At 38.3% G+C, this 24,581-nt stretch overlaps 3 protein-coding genes and 1 pseudogene across 3 annotated transcripts; 3 read left to right on the forward strand and 1 right to left on the reverse strand.

Annotated features, from left to right (window-relative positions):
• Positions 1–4,280: 4,280 nt before the first annotated feature.
• On the forward strand, positions 4,281–7,723 carry LOC5521323 (universal stress protein PHOS32). The gene is made up of 4 exons (XM_032366240.2): positions 4,281–4,466; positions 5,882–5,950; positions 6,559–6,671; positions 7,195–7,723. The coding sequence occupies exons 1-4, from the start codon at positions 4,397–4,399 to the stop codon at positions 7,480–7,482; spliced, it is 540 nt and encodes a 179-aa protein (XP_032222131.1). The 5' UTR covers positions 4,281–4,396; the 3' UTR covers positions 7,483–7,723.
• On the reverse strand, positions 6,992–10,314 carry LOC116604230. The gene is made up of 3 exons (XM_048720903.1): positions 10,308–10,314; positions 9,322–9,849; positions 6,992–8,494 (listed from the first exon to the last, which is right to left on the reverse strand). The coding sequence occupies exons 1-3, from the start codon at positions 10,312–10,314 to the stop codon at positions 8,481–8,483; spliced, it is 549 nt and encodes a 182-aa protein (XP_048576860.1). The 3' UTR covers positions 6,992–8,480.
• On the forward strand, positions 10,313–11,079 carry LOC116604220. The gene is made up of 2 exons (XM_048720904.1): positions 10,313–10,713; positions 10,764–11,079. Exons 1-2 carry the CDS (start codon positions 10,313–10,315, stop codon positions 11,077–11,079), a joined length of 717 nt encoding a protein of 238 aa, XP_048576861.1.
• A 6,285-nt stretch (positions 11,080–17,364) lies between these two features.
• On the forward strand, positions 17,365–19,532 carry LOC125561021 (annotated as a pseudogene).
• The last annotated feature ends 5,049 nt before the right edge of the window (positions 19,533–24,581 follow it).

The raw sequence follows: 24,581 nt of genomic DNA on the forward strand, positions 1-24,581 counted from the left end.
GTCATAAAATTTTTTTCCCGTCAACCCGAGAAATCTGCAATGTTGCGCAATGCCCAGGAAGCCTATGCGTCACTGATTGTATATTTTCTTAGTGTACTCATTGCGATTTTACAAGTGTTTTACTTACACGAAGTATCTAGCCTACTGTCCTTCGTCATCGACCAGAAACGTTCTTAGTTCAATCAATCTACGGTTTAAGATCGGACTAATTGCAACACAAGGTTTTTCAACATTTTTGTATTAATTAAGTCTCCCTTTATAACGTACTAAAAGTCTAAAACCATCGGAGCACGCAAACACCCCGAAAAACCGCAACGAATTTCCCCATACAAGGCTTGTATGAAACACCACAGGAATCCCAATTCATGAAAATCACGAAAAATACACATACTTTAAAAAATCGAATTTATACCACTATAAATGATAAGAAATATATGTATTTCGATACGATCTGGATAAAAATCAAAGTTATCTGATATAGCTCATCTATTTTGGGCAAAACTCACAGGTTTTCACGGGTCTTTAGAAGAAAAATCAAACACATCATGTAATTAATTATCATAAGTTTGAGTTTGTTTGATTTCATTGGCGTTGATCTCAAGTTAATTGTTATCTTTCAGCAAACCTGCTTTCAGTTATAATTATTAAGTGTGATTTTAAAAGCAGGACCCCAGTGTTATTAGACACAGTCTGAAGAAAGATCGCACTTTTTTGCAAGATCATACACTGAAAAATAGCTGCACAGGTGCCTAGGCCGACAGCGAAGTTAAAGTGACCGAAAAAGAGATCTGCTAAGCAGATAGCACAACCTCGCAATCGGCAGTGCCCATAGACAATGGCGTCGTACATATTAAGGTGTCGTTTATCGCTCAATTCTAGCTGCTCATCCCCAGAAGACCTTGAACAACATTTCTCCTTTGAGCTCTGAAATTTTCCTCCAGCATTGTTAGACTCTATGATGAGTGTGCTGGCAGAATGTCTTTAAATGTTGAGCAAGTACCCGAGGGAAAGCGGTGTGTGGCACGAAAGCTGATGACGAATCGAATAGATGACTGCTTATGTGGAAAGCTGCGGTAAAATCGTCCACACGATTAGCATCACCGTTCCTGTTGGTGACGATGATTCCGCATGAAAGCCCATGAAATCTACCTGAGCCAAAATCCAAATCTATACGAAGATGTGGGAAATGAGCGCGATAAATGAGCTTCTAGGGAAGAGTTTTAATATTATTTCTATTTCCATTTTATTTTTTGTTTTTTATCCATGCGCTTCTTGGTTGTGATATCACCTTCCATGAATACGGGAAGGAAAGTGGGCACCGGCACAGGCAGCTGTTAACACTTCAGCAGCAGCCATGTTCCACAGTTCCAAGTTCCAGTATTCTATCAAGTCTACCAATGGAAAGGCGATAGAAAAGCGGTCTGAAGTGTAAGCCTAGATGTTGGTCAACGACAACGACTTTTAACAGATCTCGAGAGACCTCCAGGACTGCAGCACGTTTAGTGCTTCTGCGGCATGGACAATCTAGCGTTTTTGCTTTACGGCCAATGCAAAGGGTCATCGTGTACTAATTTCCTCCCAATCGAGTCTTAATTTTAAAGAAATTATAAAAACTTTCAACATTAAAGAATCTATTTTGACAGAAAAACGATACTATATTATAAGTATAATGTGTCCATATACTTTGTTGTTTTATTGTTTCACATTTTTATTGAGAGCCACTAAGCACTATTTGTATGAGAACCTGTTTGCATCACGTATAGCCATTTATAAAAACGAAATGTCTGCTGGATCAAAGTGGTGGTGACAAGGATAAAAAATAAGATAATAATAGATAAAAAATAACGGAACTACTTCAAATAACGATAAATTTTATCCTAACTGTGTAGAAATATACAACTCTAGTAATCTATCGTGATATAAATTATTTCTAGTAATCTATTGTGGTATAAATTCCTTTTTTTCTTAACACATTGACCCCTCAACCTGCCTGTACCGGCTTTGGGAAGTACCCACAACCCAAAAAATTCATAAATGCAAACTAAACACAACAAGATGAAGATACTCAGGCATCAGTCTAAGGGATAAATGGTCTTGAAGATATGCATCCAACCAAGGTGTTGGCAACTACTCTTAAGCCAAATAATAGCACAGGTTCTTTGACAAATTTCAAATCGAACAAGGAAAGAAAAGCAGAATAACCCCTCTCAATAAAACGCTCAAAATACAACACAAGGGAGAGAGATCAGCAAACACAGCTCAAGACACAAATAGATACCTTTATTCTGATCCTCCAGGTTCATTTCCATGGCCTCAAAACACAATGTCCACTCCTTCAAGGCTTGTAAAACCACGAAGATGCCTTTACGGATTGAAAAGCATTCTGGGAGATCCAGGTAAAAATTCACGAGGGGAGGACCAGTCAACACTCCTCTACCCAAAGTCAGATGGTTTTTTAAAAGTCTTTTCATCCCGAAGCCAAACAAATCAATTCCAGGTCATACAGACCCAGAAGAGCAGTGTAAACAATTTTGGAATCAATTTGGTTTAAGAAAAGACAGCGTTTAGGAGAGCTGTGGTGATTCATTAGAAAATTATTTTCTCATCCAGGCAAAGCCAAGCAAAAAAAAATCATCATGAATCCACCTTTGCTTGCAAACATCAATAAGCAAAGCACTCAATTATGCCCCAAGACTTCATGATGTCCTGAGACACTTTCCTAATATGCTCATAGCTGTATTTTTGATGAAAAATACAAGCAACCATCAACTTGTGCTGGCTTCAGCACAACGACGAGGGATTAAAAGTGGGGACCGCAAAGCACTGTTGGAAAGCTTGGATACCGCTGACTAGGTGCAGCTGTGTTTGACTTTGACGGGCTGTATAAAACTCAGAATAGGGGGGGGTATCTGTTTTCATTCTGTTTTTTTTGTAAATTCAGCTCGAAAATAGCCAGGAGTCAATGGGTTAAGTGTGAGTTTTTTTCGTTATTTTTATGATTTGGGAACCCTGTGGTTTTCCATACAAGACTTGTATGTGAAAATTCGATCCCGTTTTTCGGGGTGTTTGCGTGCTCCGCTTTTTTTAGACTTTTAGTATGTTATAGAGGGATACTTTCTGAGCTAGAAACCGTTAAAAAACATTGTTGCAATTAGTCCGATGTTGGCCCCTTTTTTTGACGTAGATTGACAGGACTATTCTGCATAATTTAAAACTGTGTCATGGCCGCCATTTTAAATTTGCGATTCCAGCCCTCAGATCCATATTATTTGTGCAGTTCAAGGCCCGATTCGCGAGTTAATAACTGCATATTTTACCAAAGCCTCAGTTTCTACCAAGTTATTGTGGAAAATCATCTCAGCTAGGATTGATTTCGCTGTATTTACTCGTGTTTTAATTCGCAACCCTAACGGGAGACACGTGTACAAATCGCTTTGTTGATTAATAAATCCCAAAGAATAGGCTACTTGCATCGGATGCTTGACCGGCTTCCCATAAAGATTAATTTTGTTTTCTTACTATAAAATACCTTGATCTCTCTCATTGAATGACATATCATTTTTGTCGATTTCAATAAAGAACAGCATAGGTGTAACTCAAATTGAGACAAGTTCCATTAGAATATCGAGCAGTTTTCATCAATAAACGTAAAAAATCCACAAAAATCTTGTACTAGAAAAGTTAAAAGCCTGCTGCTTTGTCTTTCATATCTATTTAGAGGTAAACATGTCCGTAGTCATGTGTAGTGTAAGATATATAAATCTATGAAAATTACTTTGGTGCTTCCTTTAGATAATTTTATTATTTCCCTAAAAAACCTTTATACCCTCATTGTCATTTAATTTTGATTTTTACATTTTCAATAAAATCTAGAGAATTGTTTGAACTTTTATGTGTTGTTAATCTTGAAAATATGTATATGCTCTAATTTCAATAGTCTGGATATTCTATAGCCCTCTCATTTGACTTCGAAATAAATAAATGTTGTTGTTTACTTGGCACTTACATAATTTGGGTGTTAAAATAAATTTACCCCTAAGTGATCAGCCCCGTCTACTGTCATGGAGCACACCTTGAGTCCACCCCCACCTCAATAGATGCTGCTTCGTACCTTTCGTGCCCCAATCAGTGTGTTGTGATGTGGCATTTACAATAAAAACCAAGAATCTATATATTTTTTATTATATACAAAGTGGGCAGTAAAATCTTTGTCATACATGTCACAACACAGTGCCCAAGCATGTTGCAGATCTCAGGTATCCCAGACAACCCTGCGCGCAGGGTATAGTTATATTATGATAGGTAGAGTTTTGAAAGTGATCTCTTGCGCGACCCCAGAATTGAATTTCCAGCAGAAAGGACTACAGATAGGTTTGCCGCTAGCAGTGATATTACTATGGCTTCTCACACCAGAAAAGTTATGGTCGCTGTCGACGAAAGTCACCATAGCGAAGAGGCTTTGCACTGTAAGTGGAATTGTTATTGGTGTGTGTTCAGAGCGGAAGAGAAACATCAACAATAGGAATAGAAAGATATACTGCTTTCACCAACACCGTCTGATATAAATTGCGGTAACATCTATAAGTCAAGTCGTTAAAGCAGGTGGGGGAATTAAAAAATTAAAATCAAAATCCTTTTTTGAGTCTAGAACTGTCCGCTGAAGCATCAATGAGTTTTAGAAAGGTCGAGAAATAAATTACAGAGTGATAGAGCTGTCCAGTGCATCCCAAACACTAGCATTGAGTTTAAATGATATAAGATTAAAATAAATTTGCCTGAAATCTAGAAAATTCAGTGCAAGAGTAAGTGCGACACGCTTGCATTGTTGAGAAAAACTCTGATTCTTGTTACAAGAGAAGCTGTCAGAAAAGATAATTGACTTCTTGGCACTTCGAATATTTATTGCATAGCTTTTCAGGACGTGTGAAAACGCATCGAGATTTTCCCTTTTTAAACAGGAAAAGTTGCACACATTTACTAGCTAAAATATGTTACTTATTAAATAAAACGTGCAGAAAAGGTTCCCAAGGACCAGTTATTTCTGAAGTATGCAAATTTATCGAGTATTAAACAGGACCTATTCTGGTCGACAGGCGTCTATTCTGGAGATATTTATTATTGATGAGAGAAAGTAAATTCTATGTTAAAATGCTGTAGCTGTAGATTCTTAACAGTTTTTTCTCTTTAGGACAAGCGGGCAAACAAATATGCTTTTGATTGCCCATAAAGGTTATATTTGTGACAGGTATAATCAAAGTCTTGAAAAGTAGAAAAAAAAGTTGGTTTTATCAAATGATTCGACTGTGTGAATGCATCTGATTCTAGTTAAACTTACTGGATGATTCTTTATTTTGAATAAGAACCTTTGGATTTATTAACAAGGGATATAATTCAAGCAGGGCACAGCAGAATGTATTATTTCGCTTTCATGCACATTTGTCACGCATTCCCTTGTCACACAAGCCACAGTCACAAGTTGCACTTTTACAACGGCTTTGTTTTTGGGGCGAATAGTTAATAAATAATACAAAGTAAAAGTGAAAAAGCCCATGAAGTAACGGAAAACATTACGTCGTTTGATACGTCATGTTTGCTCGTGCGTATGTATGCCTGACTACCTTCAAGGGGTTCCGAAGAAAATATGCATAATTTGACACGATCTAATCACAAAAAAGCCAGGTGATAAAAGCCCCAACACCAGTCAACATTGCTGACACCGCTACCCTTACTACTTAACAGTACTGACGCCAGAAATGCCGGCGTTTTTTGCACAGAACTTAGCGACTAGGTAAAGATAAGTGATTTGAGTGATAGATCATACATCACTAGGGTTGATATTGCAAGAGGGTACGTTATGTTTTAACGGTTGCCTTCTTCTCAGTTTTCTTCAACAACTGCTACAAACCTGGCCAGGATTTCCTCCATGTTGTCCACGTGCTCAACCGGCCACGTAAGTACAGCAGCACAGAATAATGAGGGGCCCCTTTTTCTTCGCATCCCTCTACCCCCCCCCCCCCCCCCCCTAACACCACCACCAACACACCACCAACTCTACCGAGTCTTGATACGTTATTTCTTGTCTACTAAATTCACGAACGGCAAAAAGAAAAGCAAATCAAAACCTAGCCTGCTTGTTGGTATCCGTTTTTGCGCTCGCCCCAGGAACCGTGAAATACAGGATGGCGCCGAACGGCTAATCAAACTTAGGGAACTGTCCATGATATATAGGTTGTCTTCTGAATAGAGGTTCGTGGTACTCGTGGTAACTGCGGTGTTAGCACGGAATAGCGTTAGATATTTTCAGCTCAGTCCGTGATATGAAGGTTGTCTTCTTTATAGAGGTTCCTTCTCACTGTGGTGTTAACGCGGAATAGCGTTAAAGATATTTTCAGCTCGGTCCGTGATATAGAGGTTGTCCTATTTGTAGAGGTTGGTTTTGACTGTGGTGTTAACATGGAATCGCGTTATAGATATTTTCAATTCAATCCATGATAAAGAGGTTGTCCTATTTGTAGAGGTTTGTTTTTACTGTGGTGTTAACATGTAATCGCGTTACAGATATTTTCAGTTCACGCCACCACGACGCGTACAGGGCGATCATTCATGACGTCAACGAAAAGGCCAACGCCCTCAAAGACAGCTACATTTCCAAGTTAAAGGCGCTGGTTCAGGTAAAGCTTGTACCCTTGGAGCTTACTGCGCCACTTTCAGGCAATGCTTAGTGAAACGTAACAACGATACGATACAACGCCTAATGTCACGCAAACCACAGCGTCACGCAACGCATACATATCATACGGCACCCTCCTCAAATGCAAGTATATATATGTATCTCTATGTCAGCTTCGGGGGTTAACTCGCCACCAACACCATCTCGGTGTTAACTCGACACATTAAGCTGCCTGTGTATCTATACAGCAACGCTTAATAAGGACATATTAAAACGTGTTAATAGCTCTACAAAGTAGTGAACTGTTAGTGCACACAACGCTAAAGGACATTCATATATATTTGATATGCTCTGCGTAGTAACAAATGCCACACAACGCTTTACCTCCGACAATCCCGTAGAAGTTCGATTTACCATACTTACCTTCTTTAAAAACGGTGCATCTTGTGTGGGCTGGTAGGATAAAACAGCCTAATAAACTGTTAACATTCTGATAGTCTGTGGTTTTGTTAATCTTCTGATAGGATGAGGGAGGCTTTGAGGTGTTCGTCCGAGGTGAGGTGGACGGAGGAGTCGGACACACCCTGTGCAAAGAAGCGTTCGACCATGACATCTCCCTGATAGTGATGTCCCGCCGTGGGATAGGCCTGATAAGACGCACGCTCATGGGGAGTGTCAGTGACTACGTCCTGCACCATGCCCATGTGCCTATTATAATAGTCCCGCCTTGCAACTGCCAGGTTGCCAAGACGGCCCTCCAGCAGAAGACAGAAGAGGCGCAGGAATGCCAACAGACTGAGGAGATTTCGTGATTTCCACTACACAGCACTACCTTTCTACATTAGAAATAATGGATAATGTATGAAAGGTGTCTTAGATATAACTTCGCATTTAACCGTTCACATTTTTAGCTTTTTTTAAAGGGGTTTAGGGTGTACCTACAGGATGAGGTTTATAGTAACTCTTTCTTCGTGTTATGTACAATGGATCGTTTCCGTGTGTAAGGACAAACGATCATAGAACATGAATAAAAGTTCCTATTGGTAAACGAAATGTGCGCCTTTGTTTAACAGGATTTCTCAAGTTTTACTGGATTTCTGTTTCACTGGACTTTTCAAGCTTCGTAAGCACACTTTGCGACACCTCGTTAAAAGGACTATTCGATGGTAAGCGCTCTAGAAGATTTAGACACACTTCGTATGTTTAGATCTTCTTACTAAGCATGTCTAAGCTTCCCTGCTAGCAGAGGCCTATTTTCTCTATTTCACTGGGCTTCCCTGCTAGCAGAGGCCTCTTTTCTCTATTTTCACTGGGCTTTCCTTCTAGTAGAGGCCTCTTTTCGCTGTATTTCACTGGGCTTCCTTGCTAGCAGAGGCCTCTTTTCTCTGTATTTCACTGGCCTTCCCTCCTAGCAGAGGCCTCTTTTCTGTATTTCACTGGGCTTCCCTGCTAGCAGAGGCCTCTTTTCTCTATTTCACTGGGCTTTCCTGCTAGTAGAGGCCTCTTTTCTCTATTTCACTGGGCTTCCCTGCTAGCAGAGGCCTCTTTTCTCTATTTCACTGGGCTAGTGAAATACAGAGAGGCCTCTGCTAGCAGGGAAGTCTAAGTCTAAAAGGGTTAAAAAAATAAAAGGGTTTTAAGGTTTCGATGGTGAACTATTGCATCTTTTTCCGTGTGTCAGATGTTTATCGCAACTTTGATTCAGGTCGTGATTCGTTTGGAGCCGTTTGTTTCTGTGTGTTCTTGTCGTCAGGTCGAGTCCATGTATGATTTCCATCTTGTACGTATTCAGAATGTATTTGCGCAGTGGTTATGAGCAGCAATCTAATTGGGGTAACACAGAAACATTTAGAAAATATAGGGGGGACACAGCCACGCCCCTACTGTTCATTTTCTCATAATTTCTGAAAATATTGGGGGGCACATGCCCCCCAGTACCTCACCCCCTGCTACGGCCCTGAACTGTTAACCGTAAGCGTGGTTAAACCCGCGCGTAGTACACACTCGGTGTTTTTTCTGTTCATTGCAAATTGAGCATGTAAACCACAAAAAAAAAACTGTCACGTTTACTGTAAGATGATAAGGCCAGTTGAAAAACAAATTGCTAAACTACAATGCATGAAAAAAGTTTATCATAACAGCGAGGAAGATCCTGACATGGCGGTTTTGTCGTGTCTGTCTCGTGGATAAAATTCGCTAAATTCGGTAACGAGGGAAGCAGTAGAAACCCAAGATGACCAAAAAGAAATCTAAGAAGTTCTATCACTGAAATCCTAGGCCATTTATAGGCAGAATAATGTATGTTGGGTCCCTACTGTTCTCACCTTGCGTAATTTGATTTAGATCTAATCAAACTCCGAGTAAATGCAGGGGGTGTTAAACCGCACTATTTTCGCTCAGCCCAACTCATTTCGCCTCTGCGTTTGGGATATTCAAGGGATTAACAGCAAAGAACTGGGGTTTAAACTCAAATTACGTGAGGTAAATGACATATTTTTGCATCATGATATAATTGGAATTGTCGAAACGCATGCTGGACCTCTCGCAGATCTGTCAGTTTCTAACTTCAAAAATTTCGTAAATGAAAATATATACCTTGCTGTCATGCTAATTGTATTTCTATCTTTTCTGTGCAAAACCGCATCACGTACCTTCATTTGCTTGTGCTACGCCAGCGGCGACTCTTACATCATTGGACTCGCTTCCACCATAGTACCGTATTTTCAGGGATTTTGTTCCGATTATTGCGTTTACGGCCTCATTCATCTGGGAGGATGATAAGGGGGCCACCTTCTTCACCATTTCGTGGGTTGAGAACTTTCTTATGATGTCGTCAAGACAACCTCTCAGCGCTTCGCCTTTTAGATTTTCTCCGTTCGAGAGGTCAGTGTGCTTGTACGCCGCTGGATCTTTGTGGTAACCACACCAACTTGCGTTGCACAGGGCGTGGTCGCCACATGAGTGTGGCACTATGGATTCCAGGGCACATTTGAGGCCGATCTCGTCATTCCTATTCTGGTAGAGAGCGTACGCGAAGCATTTCTCAAGGTAAGCAATGACGCCATCTGAGAGAGTACTTCCAGAGACGCCGCCCTTCAGCGTGGCCTTCGCTTTATATAATTCGCCACCAAACGACCGCTTGACGTGCGTGAAGTCAGCATGTTTTTCGATGTCGTATGCTGTATAGAAAAAGAGGTTGCCTTTGTATCAAGCGCATACTATCTTCATTACACGTACAAAGTCAAGGGCTGGGGGATGTACTCTGCTCCTGATTGGATATAGGGGTATCTCCAAGGGTGTGTAACCTTGACCGTATTTAGGACAGAAGTAACATGGTATAGTTACAAGGATTGATAATAATTGTTTACGTCGGAGGAAGAGTTGTGTCTGCCAGCTGACCGTCGTCAAGGTCGGTTGTCCTTGGAGCTCTGGAGGGAAAATTTGTTAAGCCGTCAGGCTTTCTTCCCTTCCTGCTCGTCTATTTGCTCTTCAATGTCGTATATGTATTATCTGTAATAGTGTGTTCATTGAAGGAAGTGAATATTCAATTTATAAAAGTGCTTTGGCACTGTTGGTATGGCTAGCGACCTCAAGGCGATCGAGGACCTCCTCGATAGAAAATTCGACGAGAAGCTACGGCCCATGAAATCAAGCCTCAAAGATCTATCCTCACAACTGGCGGAGGCTGTGAACTCGCTTGCTTTTCTGCACGACCAATGTGATATACTAACCAAAAAAGTGAAGTTTCTTGAGTCAAGGAACACAAGTCTCGAAACGGAGGACAAGCTAATTAAAGTGGAACTCAACAAAATGGCGGGAGATTTGAATACTAAGAAGAAGTCCCTCGACGACATAGAACAGTACTCGAGGAGGGATTGTTTAGAGATTAAAGGCGTTCCGTTAACACCTACGGAGAACACGAACGACGTAGTAAAAGAGGTAGGAGAGCTTATGGAAGTCGAAATCTTAGAAGAAGACATAAGCACAAGCCACAGCTACCGGCTCCGAGACCGAATCCCAACCAGCGCCCAGCTAAGCCAGGAGTACACGTTAACACGCCGACTGCATCAATTATTGTCAAATTTGCACGCAGAGATGTTCGAGACCGATTTTATGCCGGTCGGAAACATCTCCGAGATAAATCCGTACGGGACATTGGTCTCACGCGGTCCGATAACAAGATCTACATTTCGGAAAGTTTGAGTCCAGGCAACAGGGAGCTGTTCAAGGCGGCGTTAAGCGCCAGGCATGATCTGAAGTTCAAGTACATTTGGACGCAGAATGGAAAAGTGTTCCTGAGGAAAAATAAAGACAGCCAAGCTGTGCTTATCAGTAAATCACAGGATTCACTCCACCTCAAGCAACGAGAAGACCACGATTCACAAGAGGTAGAGTCAGCAAACTTTTAAGTTTGCCTGTTAAAACAGGCACGTAAGTCTAGTACGTATTGATGTCTAATTTAAATGAAGATTCCTGTCGAACCTGTCGACAGTCACTCAAGAAGGGCGATAAGGCTATTGAATGTGACAAGTGCATATGTTGGTTTCACCTAAAATGCACATGCTTATCGGTCAAAGAATTTAGATATATATCGAAAACAAATGAATTTTGGTTATGTGAATCGTGCCGCTCAGAAACTTTTCCATTCAATAGCTTAATTAAGCCTGAACTTCTTGATTTATCATACAATTCGAATTCTAGCTGTCTCTGCTCTAAGAGCTTATCAATTGACTATTTAAAAGAACTACCGAGATTTGAGATCTTGTCAAAATTAGGCAACAAAACTAAAAATTTCCCTACTCCTTCCAACGAAGACTCCTCAGACAGTTTACCCTGTGGAGTAAACTTTAAATACTATTCAGCCCATGATTTTCATAGTAGTACCGAAATTAGTCAATCAATTTGCCACAATACATTTTCGGTTATGCATTGTAACATCAGAAGCCTATCTGCTTTCACTCATTGTTAGCCGAGCTGAAGCACCCGTTTAATGCCATTGGGTTCTCCGAAATCAAGTATAATAAGGACCGTGTTTACAGTACATTTAATACGGGGCTAGAAGGCTATGATTTTATTTTTGAACCATGTAATACGGAGGCAGGCAGAGTAGGTTTCTGGATAGAAATCGAAAACAAAAAAATCAAAACACTTTATGTGGTGTTGCTTACCGACACCCCAATTCAGAAATAGAAAACTTCACAAACACGCTGTACTAAACTCATGTAACTCATGCTGTACTAAGCGTTGTTGACAAAATACAGGAAGCCATAGAATTGGGCCAATTTTCGTGCGGACTTTTCATTGACCTTAGTAAAGCTTTTGATACTGTAGACCACTCGATTCTTTTACGCAAACTCGAACATTATGGAATTCGTGGCATCGCGTATGACTGGTTTTCTTCCTATCTTACAAATCGAAAACAGTTCACACAAATTGGAAGCAGCAAATCTTCACTGAGCTCCATCTCCTACGGAGTTCCCCAAGGGTCTGTGCTTGGTCCGGTTCTTTTTCTACTATACATTAACGACTTTAACAACTCCTCCCAAACTTTAACATATTTGCAGATAATTCCAATTTATTCTATTCAAACAAAAACCTAACCAATTTAGAATCTACCGTGAATTACGAACTAAAACATATATATATACGTGGCTCTGTGCCAATAAACTCTCTCTAAATATAGATAAAACTAACTTTGTGTTATTCCATTCTCCTCAGAAAAAAGTAACTCATCCTATAAAACTAAAGATAAACAATAAACCAATCAAATCAGAAAAACACATAAAATATTAGGAATAATGATTGACTCACATCTTAACTGGAAATGCCACATAACGGAGCTTTGCAAAAAACTTAAACGTAATCTAGGAGCACTCTCAAAGATACGTTACTTTGTCAACATTAACATTTTGAAACAACTATATTATTCACTTGTTTTACCCCATATAACGTACGGAATTTTAATATGGGGCAACACCTAAAGTACAACACTGAAACCTCTCTTTTGAATGCAAAAACGTGCGATACGAATTATGACTTTTTCTAAATTCGATGCCTCATCTTCCCCCATCTTCAAACAACTAGGACTTCTCAAGGTTAAAGATATAGTTTACTTCCACACAGCGCTATTTTTGTACCAATACCACGCTGGAACTCTCCCCACAACTTTTGACTCTTTCTTTCATATAATTTCCCACAATTACAACACCCGACTTTCTGCCAAATCTAGTTACACCCTACCTAAAGCACGAACCAACTACGGGAAATTCAACATCAGATTTAGAGGTGTACAAATTTGGAACGAACTCATCAAAAATAACAAAGACCTAAATTTGAAATCCTTAAAAAAAAAAAATTATCAGGCGACATGGTCGCCACATATTAACCTACTCACATCTTCACCTGTAACCCATACTATCACCTAATTCTTGGCCATATATTCCTTCCTTCCTTTTGTCTTTTACTGTTTCCGCTCTGCTTGTACCAGCTTGTATTCTTGTTGTATCCTTGTCGTGTCTCTATATCTGTGTTTTTCTAGTACGTTCTTGCTTGTGCACACAGCCTCCAGATCTCCAAACTAGGATTTTTCCCTAACATTTAAGTGCACCCTAGCCCGTTTAGCTCTCAAGCTATTCTAGGGTGCCCGCACCGAAGCATTGTCCCCCCTTGGTATGCAACTCTAGTTTTTTTTTCTCCTCTCCCTCTCAATATATATATGAATATAAAAAGAAAGAAAAAAAGAAAAAGAAGAGTAATATTATATCTCTAATGAAAAAAAAAGAAAAAAAAAACCTATGTAACACTTAATTTTGTGTGAAAATAAAAAGAACCATCTTAAATGGTATAAAAATAAAAAGTTAGACAGATGGGGTGAACGCCTTCGCCCAGCTCCGCCTAAAGCTAAACTCGAGTTTTATTGTAAATGCCATATCACAACACTAATTCGGGCAGAAAAGAAGAAGCATCATCTCTCCAGGTTGAGGGAGGGGGGGGACTCCATGAAAGTAGACAGGGTTATTGTCCTATTGTGTAAACTTCTACCAAATACCATCCCTTAGGTATAGGAATATCAAAGACTTTGCAAATCAAAAATGTCATCTGCAGAAAAGACAAGTATACAAACAGCTATTTCAAAATCCCATGACTTGGTTGCAGAGGGGCCCTTGTACATTTGTAGTTGTTGTGATCAGCTATATAGGCATGGTGTTATAAATTCTAAGTATCTCCGAGAGTCAAATCCTGATATTAGTAGATATCTTTCTAATAAGAGAAGCATTAGAGATACCGAGTGGGTTTGCAAAACTTGCAATAGCCATTTAATCAATAATGACATCCTGTCATGTGCTACTTTCAATGGGCTGGTATTTCCAGAAAAGCCAACATTTTTTTATTTGAATGAATTATAATGTCGATTACTAGCCCCTAGGATTGCTTTTCAAAAGCTGATGCAAGCCCCCAGGGGAAAACAATTAAACATTCATGGTAATATAGTTAATGTTCCTGCTGATGTAGCTAATACGGTCAGTATGTTACCACGCTTATCAAGTCAGGATCACACAATTAAAGTAAATTTAAAAAGAAAGCTGCAATATAAAAGTTCAGCATTGCCATTGAATATAAGACCAAATAAAAAATTACAAGCAGCGAATGAGTGGTTAATGAGTAATAGTAATTGCTTTTAATCCACAGTGGGCTATACAATATGCTAAAGAAATTGAGCAGCATCAGAATGTTTATGAAAGCACTTGTGACCAATTATCAATATCTATTGAAAGCAGCGACTGTGAGGAACTGGAGACGAAATACCTGCTGGTGCCACTGATACTATGTTAACATCGACTGACTTTTTCGAAGACAATGAACGGCAGCATGTATTGAATGTTGCACCAGGAGAAGGTAATCGGCCCTGAAGTATATTCAGGGATTAATTATCAGAAGAACTAGCATATCCAGGAATATTTCTCGGTGAAGCAAGAGCTCTAAAAAAGCAAATTTATTATAGTGATATTTGTAAATCAGAGTTGAAAAGGTCAGATAGAAGAGCAGCTATGTGTGTTGAAAACATTTTTTTCAAGGCAAAAAAAATGGAAATGAAAATTCTTCTAGGCAAGGCGACTATTGCACTCAGAAAATGTAAGGGGAATAATAGAAATATTAATGCAAATCAGTTAAAGCAGGCAGGTGCAATAGATAGGTTGATTCATTATGATGAGGGTTTCAAGTTCCTAAGGGCATTACGTGAAGACATTTCCTTTGATCTTAAAGTGACAGAGGAAAACTATCTCCTTGCTATAAGTACATCAATAAATGCTCCCACTGTATTCTTGAAGAGAAATCCTGATGAACTATAAGGATCAACAACTATAATCCTAATTGCCTAAAGGCTTGGAGGGCTAACATGGATATCCAATTTGTACTTGATGTTTAAGGAAGTGCTGTTTATATAGTAAACTACATTTCAAAAGGGACAAAAAGGAATGAGTGATCTGCTACGGGAAGCTTGCACTGAAGCTAGAAATGGCAATTCCTCTATTAAGCAACAAGTTAGGGATATTGGTAGTAGATTTGTGAATAATGTTGAAATAAGTGCCCAAGAAGCTGTTTATACTGTATTGCAACTGCCAATAAGAAAGTCATCCAGGGATATAGTATTAATTAATACATCACCTCCTGAGGAGAGAGTTGAGCTTTTGAAGCCACTGAATGATATAAAAGAAATGGATGATGATTGTGAGGAAATATATACAAGTGGTTTGCTTAAAAGATATTGCAAGCGACCAGCAAAACTAGAGAAACTGACACTAGCAGACTGGGCTGCCTGGTATGATAATACTGGTAAGCCATATGTAAAGCCATCAAATGAAAAGGACCCTGATGGTTTTCAGTCAGAGAGATTTATTGATCATTTTGAAAATGATGATGATGAATTTGCTTAGTCTGAAAAATGAATCTAGTATAACTAAAAAAAGGAAAAAAAGCAAGGGTTATAAGTGTGTGGTTCAAAAAGGAAGCAGAACCAGAAAAGCATTACCGTGAGTTAATAATGCTTTTTACATCATGGAGAAATAAAGAAACAGACTAACTTTGGTCTTGTTCCTCTTATCAACAGCGATACAAAGCAATAGCTAAACTAATTGACAAGTAAATGGAGCAGTATGCTGTATGTAATGATGATTTTGATGAGATACAGCGGATATCAATGCATTAGAAGAAAGCTATGACACAATAGCACCTTGTACTCAGAATATTGAGCAGCATTAAACAATGCTGTAGGTGATCAGGACTTGCATCCTGACTTCAATGAGAATTACAATTTGTCAGATGATATAGGGATTCCATCAGTTGATACCACTGAGCCATTAATACTACATGAGTTAGAAGATGACGAGTATAGAAATATGGTGCAGATGCTGAATAAAGAACAGAGAGAATTCTTCTATCACGTGCTACATCTTATTAAGATATCTGATTTTGGAATATCTCTAGCTCAGCATACAACAAGACAACTGCTCACTTCGATTCGTACTGTAGACTAAACTTTATTCTTTAATTCAGATAATTATATAGTATACACCTTTGACCTTATATGGCATAACAATCACTTGTCACGCAAATGGTGCTAGTAATGTGATTAAACTTATACAAGTTAATCAGCACTCTGGTCGACCATCTGGCATAATCTGGGTAAAGTCTGACCATGCAGATGTTGGTGTGAAAACAAGGTACAAAAATAGACAGCTTTATGTCAATAATATTGATCCCTCATGGACTCCAATCAAACCTGTCACAACACAATTTGCAGTTGAAAGAAATGGAACTGTACAAGTTGTTAGGAAACAATTTCCTCTTAGACCTGCAGCTGCAAAAACAATTCATAGATCACAAGGTGACACTGAAAGTCAAATAGTGGTTAACTTTGAAACAAGACGAACCATACCTCACATTCATTATGTTGGGTTAAGTTAAGGGTGAAAACTATTGAAGGTCTGCACATCACTCAACTCTGTGAAGATAAGATAGCTGTCAATCCAGCTGTCCAAGAGGAAATGGCACGGCTCAGAACAGAAGGAAATAATCTTGATTTATGCATCTCGCCTATATATGATGCTAAAGAATCAGCTATTAAGATATGTTTTCTGAATGCCCGATCTTTGCATAAACACATCAATGATATACGTGCAGACTTGAATTACTTAAGTACAGATGTCACAATTCAGAAACACGATTTGCCCAAACAGATGACAATGACATGTATAGTATTGACAACTACAGTTTATTTCGTAACGATGCGACATCAATCACAATCAAAGACCATATGGTGGGACCGCAATATACAGCCGTATTGATTACTATCCTGGGTATCCATATTCCTATAATCGCAATAGAATAGAGGTAACAGTCAATAGACTAATGATAGCCCCACATATAACTGTTATTGCTATATACCGCTCCCCTGCTGTTCCTCTAAGAACTTTATGCATAACTCTGGAGGCAATTTTAATGTTGCCATTGACAGCCCTGAAAATATTAATTAATTATTATTATTTTATTAATATTTATTTTAATGTTGACTGGTTAAATATTTCAGAGAGAGCATCTCTTTACAATATTTTTGTAATTAGAGAACATTACAGGCAGCTGATGTCATGCTACACTACAGATAATAAAACATGCATAGATCACATTTACACAAATATCCCAGAAAGTGTAAAAGCCAATCCATTAGAGACTTACTTCTCTGATCATCATAAAGCAGTTTGTGCATTGCTTACAATTTAGTATATAAATAATGTATAGTATCCCGGATTCTGACATAACAGAACTTGTTTTACACAATCTTTATACAGCAATCATCCGTTTTCCAACAGTACTCAGTAACACTAAGTGTCATGAACGCACAGCTATGACGTTTTTATTTATTATTGTTATTTTACTTTATTCCAATTTATAGTTGGAACCAACATGGAATCGCCAACTACATCAAGGTAAGATGAACTGGAATATCACTAACTGCAATTTTTTACCTTAGCGTAAGATACACATTTAGGAATATCAGGCATTTTCTCTTAAATAACATTTTTTTTTGTCTTGTCAACAGAAAAAAACGAGGACACGCCTACAAGTAACCAACAATACATATTACCAACATAATGTTAACAAATGATTTAGAGTGGACGAGTGTCGAAAACAAGTTACACTTGGTTTAGTCAGCATTTCTATTGGTCGAGAGCAAAGTCTTTTCTATTTCACTAAAATAGAATTGCAAACTAAATGAAAACACAATCTCTCCGTGCACCCCTAACTTATTCTCTCTATATATCCCAAAATAACTCTTAGTGATTATCGCCGTAAACAGTCAGTCAAATATAGATAAAATAGGTATTTGAATATTTTTACTTACAAGGAAATATTTTTATACACATAAGTATATTTTTTTATTTACACTTTATTCTTAATTTTATTTATGCAGCTCTTGAAGGTCAAATTCAGGAGTTAACAGAAGTAAAAACAGCAAATAACAGGAAAAGAACCAGCTGTTTTAAACTCAATTTGCAAACTTCATCAACGGATACTGTCCAGATGGTATGTTATTCTCCCAAGAAAAGAAAGACTCTTCAGCCACACTTCCAAGCTAAAAGTCCTGTTAAGTTAGAAGCTTTGAAAAAGAAGGACAAAGAATATACGATCGACAAAAATGCCCAAATCGTACAATCTAAGGAGGTCCACTTTGAGTTTAATAATTCACTCGATGATCACTTGCTTACAATAGAACAGGCGCTTGGTAGCAACAAGTACACAAAGGTCGATCTCAAAGGCAAAATCATGACGAACCAAGCAAAAGATAATAAAGGACAACAATGAAACTTACAAAATCGACAGTTTCTTAGCAGATCAGAGTGACTCCATAAAATTAGTTTTATGGGTAGACAAGATCGAAGAGGTAGTTGCTGGTAAATCATACCATTTCCAAAACCTCACCGTTAGAGTTTATCAAGATGAGAAATATGTGAACACATACCCGAACACGTCAATCAAGGAAATAGACGAAAATATCAACCTGAACTTGGATACACCGGAAATCCAAAGTAACCTCTTAAAGGGACAAATTATCGGCGTTAGACAGGTAAAGTGAAACAGGTCCTGCTTAATCTGCAACCACATTTGCACCAAGCTTGATGACACAGAAGAAGATATGTTTACATGTGGACATTGTCATATGACAACCCTCAAATCTCTTTGTCAAGAAAAAGTAGTTTGCAGTATTATGATAAAAAGCGAGAAAGAAACAGCCGCTTACGTCTGTTTCAATGATGCTATTCAAAGTTTCTTATCAATTGTCAACTGCACCAGGGCTTCGAGCGATATTGATACAACTGAAATAAAAAGTCTTCTATTGACAGCAGGGAAACAAGTAATGATAGCTGATAAAGCCTCGAAAGTACATAATTTCAGTTTATTACATTGTAACACGATTCTGAGAACATTATGTCAAAACCCTTACGTTTTGACTGAAGATCTATTTTGACTTTGATATGTACTCTTCACGTTTTATTCACATTCGTTTAGATAAAAGGAAATGCCCACAAAACCCTTACGTCATATACTGAAGATCTATTTGGACTTTGATATGTACTGTTCACGTTTTATTCACATTCGTTTAGATTAAAGTGAATGCCCAACATAGTTTTCTACAAGTTTTTGGGCCTCCACCGTTGCACAACAATATCAACTTCCATTGTTCAAAATTCAAAATAACTTTTAGCCAAATGTTTATAAACGTATTTTTATGGCTAATTGATATTTGCTGTAAACGTTCCAGTTGATATAAGTTATATAATAAATGTTTACAAGTGTCAAATGATTAAATCACTAAGCACTGGACAATGGCATTACAACCCCCCCCCCCCCCCCCCTTCCCCCATCACACACACAAAAATATCCAAACAATTTTAGACTGAACAAAAGTTTAATGAGAAAACAATCGCCATTCAATAAAGCTCATCTACATCATCAAGTGTGTCTAGTTTAGCAACATTGCAGTAGCTACATGCACGCATTGCGAGCCTATTTTTTCTTTTTGTCCTTTGTTGACCAAGTGTTAGTTCAAGAGGTGATCACGACGTTACTTTTCAGTCTTTTGTGCGGCCAGAAGTAATTGTGGAGTGATACTTAAAGGAATTACAGAAAGTTCATCCCGAACTTCACTCAAGTGGCTACTCCGCTCACAGATCTCACAAAGAAAGGGCACCCAAACAAAGTAGATTGGGACATAAGCAGCAAGATGCCTTCCACAAAAGTGAAGGAAAACCCAGGACAAGCACCTATCCTCCGCCTACCAGATTTTACCAAGACGTTTATTGACAAGCTGATGCATGATGTAGGAGTTGGAGCTGTGCTTATGAAAATACACCAGGATGGAACAGTCCCTGTGCGATACGCAAGTCGGAAACTACTGGAGCAAGAGAAGAATTATGCAGTAATAGAAAGAGAATGCTTGGCAATCGTATTTGCATTGAAGAAATTCAAAGATTTCCTTTATGTCAAAGAATTCATCCTGCAAACGGACCATATGCCTCTAACTCATATACAACAAGCCAACACCGAAAGCCGGCGAATAATGAGATGGGCCTTATTCCTGCAGAACTACAGATTCCAAATCCATGTGGTAAAAGGTGCAGACATCATTTGGCGCTGACTACATGAGGAGCGCAAAATATAGTTTAGTTTGTTATTAGCGGGGCCAGCGCGGCCGTAGGCCACGAGCGGAGCTCCATAGGTATAGAAATATGGTATAACTAGGCGACTTGGTTTTGTGGTCATTGCGCGAGTACCCTGTGGTGTCACTCGCCAGCCAGCCAGTCAGTCAGCCGCGCAACTCCCTGGCCTCACACAGCCCCGTAATGGCGGCTAAATACAAGCACGGAGCAAGGGAAAAGTTCTTGTCATGTGTTGATTATTTCTTTTTGCCTCAAATTTTGTGACTTAAGGATAAAGTCAACTAGAGGAGATCTACTAACATTCATTCACGCCAAGATTTATGTAAGGATATGTCTGGTTTTTGCTAGTAAATTTAAGTAAGTAATAGTTCACATTAAAAAGCGAACACAACCACAAGAAAGCGACAAAATGCAAGGTGAGTTTAAGATGACGATTTCTATTGTCTATTGAGGATATGACAGTTATTGGGCTTTTTGTTGTACTTTTTGTTTGCTTTGAGAATGAGCATAACACCTTTTGTTTTGACATTCTCTATCTTCATTCTTGATTCTGTTGAATATTTCATAAAGGCTAACCAATATCGTGTTGCATTTGTCATATACTGGTAAAGAAGACTGTTCTTGTCTTTATATCCTGTGCTCTTAGTCCTAACAGATACATATCCTTAGAAGATACAGCAACTTTTTCAACTTACAAGAGAAATTTTCCTTACCGAGGATAAAAACAAAACAAAATTCAACCCCTATTGCCAATATGTATTGTTATTGTCTGCATCTTACATCTCATGTGTTTATTTTTTTTTTCAAATATTTGTGGAAATTAGTTAGATTATAAATGTCTTGATGAAAAGATTGTTTTGAAAGAAAAGTCACTCTTTTATGAACCAGGGACTACCTGAGGGCCAAGATGAATGCTAAAGACTGGAAGACATGAGAATTGAAAACCATGTCTTGAAAGACATGTCTGAAAGACAGTAGGGAGTTCTTATTCACTAGTCATTTGATACCCCCACACACATGGTCCCAGGAAAGGGTGGAGGATTAGACTTTAATAAAAGCCTGTCTCCAAGTTTAGAGTCAAAAACAGTCAATACCACCACCCCTCTTGATATATTCTGGTTAAAAAGTAATCTAAAACCTCACATTAACCCCTGACTTCCCCAGGACCATAAGGGAGGGGGCTCAAAATGACTAGGGCATTACTATGTGATTTAGCAGTACACACTCAATAGGTTTTTTTAGAACAAGATACTTATATTATATAAAACTAAAAACATAATTTTGCTTTTTATATTAAAAAAATCTGTAGCGAAAACAGTTTTCTATTAACCTAAAGATATGGGAAAGGGGATATTTTAGGAAAGTACTGGATATAATTATCACATTATTGTTATTATATTTTCTTTTCAAACATTTAAAGAAGAGTCATATTTCTTCCTTTCCTTCTCCCTGTTGACTATTTTTATGCAATTGATGCTCTTTGCTATTTCCCCTCTACACCAAAAATAAATTAATAAACAGATTTGATTTTGAAATTAGAAATTTTCATTTAGTACTTTCACTTATATCTTCTTTTTAGGATTTCCTTTCCAAGTCTCTTTTCCATTACATTTATTTTAAAGGTTTAGATTTATTTCATTAAAATGGTTGGATCCAGGGTTTCTAAAAACACCAAAATATGATGCATTACTGGATGTATATTTGTATATATTAATTCCCATGGGGATGGAAAATCACCACTTAAAATGGTACATTAAAACTTCAGTATTGCACTTATCTAAAATTGTGTCTGACACTATATTCTATCTTTGAAATCCTGTTTCATCCATTACTTGTTCTTCGCAAGGACAAAGCTTGTCAGAATGTAGCTTTACAAATGTACTTTAATGGAACTTTTATTAAGGGAAGGGTTTTTTAGGGCTAGATACTTAAACTTTATAACACTAGCAACAACCTTGTTCTTTTTCAATAATAGAATTCTGTTCACATAGCTTGGATAGCATAGACATGGCCTCTTTAGAGGCCTGTGGTGATGAAAGGGTTAAGATAATGGGAAAGGGAAAATGTCAAGAAATGCTCAATCAAATTATTTTCATTACTGTTATATTTTTTTCAACAAACCTTTAAAGTTTGTTGGCCACTATATAGTAAATGGTGGGTGCACCAATATGTAATGCATGAAAGGAGATATATTTTTGGATTTTAATTTCCAGACATTTTTCTGAATATTCGGTCCAATGAAGGAGAGAATCGCCACTAAATCAATACATAAAAATTACAGTATGGCATCTAAACAGTCTAAATATATTATTTCAAATCTCTGGAATGCTGTTACATCCGTGACCTATTCTGCACAAGGGCAAAGCTTGTCGGAGTATTGTTTTGATTAAAAAAAATCTTTATAATGGAACTTCTATGATGGGACATGAGAATTTACCATTAGACTCTTGACAACTTTGACAGCCATATTCACACCAGGAATTGTGTTTGTTAACTTTGATGTACTGCATAATTTAAATTATTGAATAAGGCCTGGATCCATTTGGTTGGTACAATAAATAAATCTCAGTAAACAGCAGGATCCTAGATCCCCCAAAAATACCTCAATCAGTCAACACAAAAGGTGTTCAATGCTGGCTCCGCTTTTAGGCAGTGCCTAAATCTATATATTAGGCATCACTTAAAAATACCAAAGAGAACTTGTTCTGTTAACATTTTTTTTAAGGGGTCTTGCATAAATCTGGCTTTTGGAAGACGTGCGAACTGCCCCACACAAATCCTAAAGAATATAAATTTAACCCTTGCAATTGAATGACCAACCAATCTATGAGCTCGAGCACTTCACTTCTTTACGAGAACTTCTAGTAATAGGCCTAACGACAGTACATATATTGCAGTTCACTAAACCGTACGGTTAGGCGACCTGTTATTGGACTAAAAAATGAAAATATTGTAACCATTTTACCTTAGAGTAGACAACACATTTCTGATGAGCAATGATGCAGACAGTGCCGTTGTCAAACTGAGATTTCTTTAAACTTTGTCGAGTTTTCGAGGCAGTTAGAAGTCAAGCCATATTCGAGTCATCCATTCGCATTCCCTCGTGGGTGACTTCACTTTGAGTGCCTCATAGCCCAATATCAGCTTCAATTTCCTGTTAGCCTCTACTTCCTCGCATTTCCTGGTAATAGATGTTGGAGAATTGGATATTTGATAAAGTAAACCGAAGAAATAAAATATAAAAAACATCGCTCTCTCTTACCTTTGGACACGATGAAGTTGGGGAGCCAAACTCATGACTCCAATGACCGTAAGTGATAGCGGGAATGGGAATGGTTTGTACCAGGAGCCTTGTTTGTACCATGATGATTGTATCATGATGTTTTAGTCCGTGGGCCAGAAAGTGAACCCCCCCCCCCCCCCCTCGGAGTTTTTGGGAGACATATATCATCTGATAGCCTACGTGAAGCCGCTGACTCGCGAAATAATCATCTGAAAGCTCTTTCCATAGTGATTCCAAAAATATATGTTTACGCTTCTAAAAGCTCTGGGTATGGCGCTAAGGCGTGGTCGAGTTACTACAGTTAAAAACCACAGGGTACCCACGTCGGATTTTTCGAAAATAATTGTTTAACTGAACTAAGATTTAGAAAAAGTAAGCCAAACATTACATTATTGCATCTTAAGGTCCATTTTATTTAATTTAGTGAAAAATCTGCTAAGAAAAAGAGCCTGGGAAGGTTTTTGGGGTAACACAAAGTACCTTGCTGGTACTTCTACTCAAATTTTGAAACTGTTATAGAGTTAGCAATAAAGATTCCTGTTCATAATCAAAGAAATATCTGTAGGAGTCAGTTTATACAGTAAACACCCATGTGTAAGAACAGTAAATTATGTTAATTTGAAAATTGTCTTGAGACCTACGTAAAACAGCACAAGCATCCCATTTTTTTTTTTCTAATATGTGTGTGCTTACCAGGGGCTCATAAGTAGGGGCAATCAACTTCCCCACATTCTGGTACTATATAGGTGGACTTTAAAAGCACACTGGCATACACACATTGGCACCAGTCGGGCCAAGACGGGACGCTAGCACAGTCTATTACCCGTGCAGTTCGGCAACCATGGACAGCTGTTTCGTCCTTATGTAGGACTCGTCAGCATGGCATAGCCGGTTTGCCTCAGTTAAACTT

The sequence above is a fragment of the Nematostella vectensis genome, chromosome 2 (genome assembly GCF_932526225.1).
Source record: "Nematostella vectensis chromosome 2, jaNemVect1.1, whole genome shotgun sequence".
Lineage (NCBI taxonomy): Eukaryota > Metazoa > Cnidaria > Anthozoa > Actiniaria > Edwardsiidae > Nematostella > Nematostella vectensis.

Bases quoted from the DNA above. Each gene is read 5' to 3' on its own strand.
- LOC5521323 (XM_032366240.2), top strand. From the start codon at position 4,397: ATGGCTTCTCACACCAGAAAAGTTATGGTCGCTGTCGACGAAAGTCAC. The intron at 5,951-6,558 runs GTAAGTACAGCA...ATCGCGTTACAG, and splicing joins CCACGTGCTCAACCGGCCAC to ATATTTTCAGTTCACGCCAC. The intron at 6,672-7,194 runs GTAAAGCTTGTA...ATCTTCTGATAG, and splicing joins AGTTAAAGGCGCTGGTTCAG to GATGAGGGAGGCTTTGAGGT.
- LOC116604220 (XM_048720904.1), top strand. From the start codon at position 10,313: ATGAAATCAAGCCTCAAAGATCTATCCTCACAACTGGCGGAGGCTGTG. The intron at 10,714-10,763 runs GTACACGTTAAC...ATTTGCACGCAG, and splicing joins AGCGCCCAGCTAAGCCAGGA to AGATGTTCGAGACCGATTTT.